Source organism: Dipodomys spectabilis, unplaced genomic scaffold (assembly GCF_019054845.1).
Source record: "Dipodomys spectabilis isolate Male_0828 unplaced genomic scaffold, ASM1905484v1 ptg000097l, whole genome shotgun sequence".
In the NCBI taxonomy this organism is placed as follows: domain Eukaryota; kingdom Metazoa; phylum Chordata; class Mammalia; order Rodentia; family Heteromyidae; genus Dipodomys; species Dipodomys spectabilis.
The window spans coordinates 2,275,167-2,279,903 of record NW_024870774.1 but is presented as its reverse complement, the minus strand read 5'-3'; the positions used below and the strand labels follow the sequence as shown (position 1 = coordinate 2,279,903).

The window sequence follows — 4,737 nt, the reverse complement described above, 5'->3', positions numbered from 1 at the left end:
TCAATATGTAGAGGAGCTACTGCCCACAGAATCCAGATAGCAACTTCTTCCATTAGATCTTTAAGTAAGGTGGAGTCACAGACATAATCAGACAGGGGCCCTCTGCTACTTGAACTACAGCTCCACTTCCTGGTTTGTGGTAGTTAATTTTGGAGATTGAAAAGCACACAGCCTTTCCTGCCCAGGCTGGCTTCAAATCGTGGTTCTCAGATCTCAACCACTGAAAAGCACACAGCCTTTCCTGCCCAGGCTGGCTTCAAATCGTGATTCTCAGATCTCAACCACCTGAGTAGGTAGGCATGAGTCACTGGAACTGGGCATTGCTGTATTTCATATAGGTAGAGAAAGTCTTATTATGGTGGGAGGTAAATCCTTTTGGCTCTCCTCAAGTTGCTGGGGAAAGTGAGATAAAGAGACAGGGGAATGTATGGCTTAGAGGAGGGAAGAAACTTACCTTGTTTCCTAGACTATGGCTGTTGAGGTGCTCATTTGTCTTGGCAAAGAAATCCCTTTTTCCTGGGGGAGCTCAACTCACTCCTACCACGGTTGGAGTATAATTGCTATAGACTGTATTTCTCCAAAATGTGTCTGTTGAAACTCAATCCTGATAAAATGGCATTTGGAGAGGGGCTCTTAGAGGTGACTAGATCGGAGAGCCCTGGTGAGTAGAATGAATATCCTTATAAAAGAAACCCTAGAGAATTCCCTTGACCTTTCTGTCATGTGAGGATATAGCAAGAGGGTGGCCATCTGTGAACCAGGAAGCAGGACCTTAGCAAATATGGAATCTACCAGTGCCTTGTCATTGGGCTTTCCCAACTCTAGAGCTTGGAGGAGGAAATACCTGCTGTTTATAAGCCATCTAGAATGTGGTATTTTGTGATAGTAGTTCCAACAGTCTAAGACAGTATCAAATGATGTTTAATGAACAAATATTTACACTCTAGGTGGGATATTTATGAAGGCTCTGCCAACCTCTTGGAGCTGATGTGACCCCCAGAGAAAGTCAGTCACAGGGCAGGTGGGGGTAGGGGTTTGGGGGGTAAGATCTTACTCTAATCCTGTGGTTTGAAGCGTCTCATTATTCTCTTTACCCAGGGCAGGAAGCTTGAAATCTTGGTGAAGACTGCTGGAGGAGTCCCATTCTGTTTTCCATAGGAGACAATGCCCTGGGCCACATTGTTACATACCAGGGGCCCACCGGAGTCCCCCTGTGGGCAGAGAGGAGAAAAGACACCCAGCTAGGCCTCCCTGCTCCTGTTACCCTAACCCCTGGCTCTCAGAGAAGATAAGGGAGGGTGCCTCTGATGGTGGCCTATGAGAGAGATGGTAGTAGGTGGAGGGTGGATGGTGGAGTCTAGCCTCTGGATCTTTCAGCCCTTGGCTTCAGCTGGCTGAGATTACTGTCTACAGCCCAATCAAGGTATCTTCCCCTGACTTGGGAAAATACGGCATACATATGGGAGAAAGACCTGAAATCAATCAATTATTCTCTCTCTCTCTCTCTCTCTTTCTCCCTTTCCTCCAGAGATTGGGGTTGGTGGAAGAAACAAACCAACCCTGTTCTACTCTGGTCCTGAAGCTGAGGCTGTGGAGATAGGCTCTGTTTTTACTGTCCAGCCCTCTTTGTCCCAGGAAAAATAGTGGCAAGATGTCCAAGCCCTTACCCTGAAGGCAGACTTCCTCTCCCTTGGGTTTCCCACACAAAGCTGAGTCTGGCTGGTGTAGGTACTGAAACGACTGCTGCACTTCTGGTCTCTCTGCACTCTTAGCATCACCTCCTGGAGTACATTTGTTCTCTGGTTTAGGCCGACTTGGCCCCAGCCAGCCACTGTGCACAAGGTCCCAGGCCTCACACTCATCTCAGCCTGAGGCAGAGCCACTGGTCTCACGGCTCTATTCTGCTGGACTCTGTTTCTCAGCTGTTAGGAAGAGTGTAGACAATGCTCATCAGCTGGGTCTCTCCCAACCAGTCTGTGAGTACAGTACCCACCCCAATACATCATCACCCCCCTAGAGCCCTGCCCTTGCTTCCCCCTCCATAGTCTCAGCACACAGCAAATCTAGACAGTACATTAAGAGTAGAGAACCAAAGAGTCAGGCAGACAGTACCTGTAGTAACATGATGTCATTCATGATGTTCTGCTGATTATAATCAGGGTGTCGGATGGCTCTGAGCACAGTGATGTGTTGCTGGGTCCTTTCCTGCCTCTGGATATTGTGGGCCCCCAGAGTGACATTTATTGAACTACAAAGGCAAATTTGGCACAGAGATAGGTGTGAATAGCAAGGAGCTCTACAGCCTGACATCAGGCCTGACTGCAGCTGGAGAGACTGGAGACAGTGGCAGGGCCTTGGGGCCGAATTCTACCCTTTGTTTCTCAGTAGCCCCAAGCTGAGGATGTCAAGGAACAATGATTTTAAGGTTGTTTGTTTCAGATTAAGTTGATAGTTTAAGCCTCAATACATGCCTTCCCATTAATCCAAATGATCACAAACAAGACCACACTAAAGCTACCAGCACAACTATGTTTATTGCAGCATTATTTACCATAGCTAAGATATGGAACCAACCCAGATGCCCCTCAGTAGATGAATGGATCAAGAAAATGTGGTATATATAGAATATATATATATATATATATATATACATATATATATATATATATATATATATATATATATATATATATATAATTCTATGCCTCCATCAGAAAGAATGACATTGCCCCATTTATTAGGAAATGGAAAGACTTGGAAAAATTATATTAAGTGAAGGTAGCCAGGCCCAAAGAAACATAGATCCCATGGTTTCCCCTTAGTTGCAATAACTAGTATATGTCTGGGACAAGCAGAAAAGATCAGATAAGATGATGTTAAGCGAAATGAACCCCAAGATAGGGATACAAGTTGCTATTGTTTCTAACGTATTTATAAGGTACCATGTGAATGTTTTGTTGCTTTGTATATCCCTCCCCCACAGTATAACCCCTGTGTTCACTGTATTTGATGTTGGTATAAATTGGGGAGGGGAAATTGTTTAAATAGGGATAAACAAATTGTTTAAATCGGGATACAGATTGACCCATTGCAATAATGAGATGTACAAGACACTATGTTGAAGAATGAACTTTACAATTTAGGCGGGGGGTGAAGGGTGGGAGGTGCGGGTAGGGGGTGTAGCTGAGGAGGTGGGAGGGATGGGATCATAGGGGAAAAACAAAGGAGGAGGCAACAATGCTGGATAAGAAATGTACTCATTACCTTGCTCATGTAACTGTAACCCTTTTGTACAGTATTTTCACAATAAAAAACTTAATTAAAAAATCAAGGTTTATTAAAAAATATGTGCCTTCCATCTCCTTCTTCTGTTCTTTATGATCATGTCTTTTCTTCTTTCTTTCTTTCTCTATTTACTCTGGCCTGTTACCTCCCTGCTTCCAGTCCTACCTGGTCCCTTTTTCATCCTTCCATTGCTACAACATTGGCTTGAGATGCTTCTCTGAGATCTTTTGGCTACTAGTTTCCTAAGAAGCCTCCGGATTCCTCACCTTCCCCAGCAATGAGCTGCTGTCATCACAAAGTCTTCTCGTACCAAGAATCCCCCACAAACACTTCGACTTCCTGGATTCTGGATAAGAAGAAGTGCCATGTAGGGATGGGAGTGGGGCCTGGCCTCTTGGCCTCCAATGATCTTCCCTGAAATGAAATGTTTGACATATATATCTGCATTTAAGATCCTGCAGTGTAGTACTAGGTTGGGGCTTTAGAGAGGTTAGAAGTTGAGGGCAGGAGAGGAGAGGCAGGAGGGGAAAGAGCTATTGGCAAGGATTGATAGGGTTCTACAGGATACCCAGAACTAGCAGAGTGTTCTGAGGCTCTGCAGGAATCACTGCTGACTTGAAGGGAGATCAAGTTCTTAGCATGCTCCCTCTTCCATAAAGGGGAAAAGAAAGCTTGCTTAGATAAGACCAACTTTAACCTCAGGTATTGAGGAAAGATGTTCTGCTGCCAGAATGAACTGTTCTTGGAGTTCCTGTGGTTTTTTTTCCCTCCAGGAGCTTCTAGTGCCTAGAAGAATCTAGGCATGAGCTGACAGGACTGCTATTGCGGTAGCATTAGTTTATTTGATCCTTAGTTTATCCTGAGTTTTGATACATGGGCTACAGAATGAATTCTTAGAGCCCATATATTGAGAGTTCTTTAGTAGGTTCTGGGGCCAATTCCAAAACTTTTATGTACACTAATGAATTTAGTTCTCATAAAATCTGAGGTTGGTATTTGTAACATTGTCATTTCATACAGTAGGAAACAGAAGAAATGTGAGTTCAAATAGCATGCTTGAAGGTATAGAATTAGGATATGCCAAATGAGAAGCTGTAGTGATATGGGATGGGTTCAGACTTTCGAGGTGGAGGTTTGTCACTTACCTGCTTCAGCGCCAGGAGGTAGGATAAAGGCCAACAGAAGCAGGAGAGGCAGCATCCTCCTTGAAATGTTGTCCAGTCTGTTGCTGCTTATGCCTGCTCCTGCCAGATTTTATCCCCTCACAGAGGAAGGAAGAGGTAGGAAGAGAGTTGAAGAATCCACAGTCCCATTTTCCTGCTCTTGTGATAAGTTTCATCATCCAAGACTGTGCAGGAGGTTTGCCCACTAACTGCCAGAGATGTGAAAGAAGGAAGAGTCAACGTTGCCATCTCCTTCCTCCCCCACCAGCTGCCCAGTCAGTACTCAGCA

The 4,737-nt window shown here is 44.7% G+C and overlaps 1 protein-coding gene across 1 annotated transcript; it reads right to left on the bottom strand.

Annotated features, from left to right (window-relative positions):
• Window positions 1-1,028: 1,028 nt before the first annotated feature.
• On the bottom strand, window positions 1,029-4,526 carry LOC122113370 (cathepsin G-like). Its single transcript, XM_042686335.1, has 5 exons — window positions 4,431-4,526; window positions 3,552-3,699; window positions 2,113-2,248; window positions 1,668-1,922; window positions 1,029-1,211 (listed from the first exon to the last, which is right to left on the bottom strand). The coding sequence occupies exons 1-5, from the start codon at window positions 4,483-4,485 to the stop codon at window positions 1,056-1,058; spliced, it is 750 nt and encodes a 249-aa protein (XP_042542269.1). The 5' UTR covers window positions 4,486-4,526; the 3' UTR covers window positions 1,029-1,055.
• Between the last annotated feature and the right edge of the window lie 211 nt (window positions 4,527-4,737).

Excerpts from the sequence above, each read along its gene's own strand:
- LOC122113370 (XM_042686335.1), bottom strand. The coding sequence starts at position 4,485 with ATGCTGCCTCTCCTGCTTCTGTTGGCCTTTATCCTACCTCCTGGCGCT. Across the intron at positions 3,700-4,430 it reads ACCTCCTGGCGCTGAAGCAG|GGAAGATCATTGGAGGCCAA; the intron begins GTAAGTGACAAA and ends ATTTCATTTCAG. Across the intron at positions 1,212-1,667 it reads AGAGGAAGTCTGCCTTCAGG|GGGGACTCCGGTGGGCCCCT; the intron begins GTAAGGGCTTGG and ends CTCTGCCCACAG.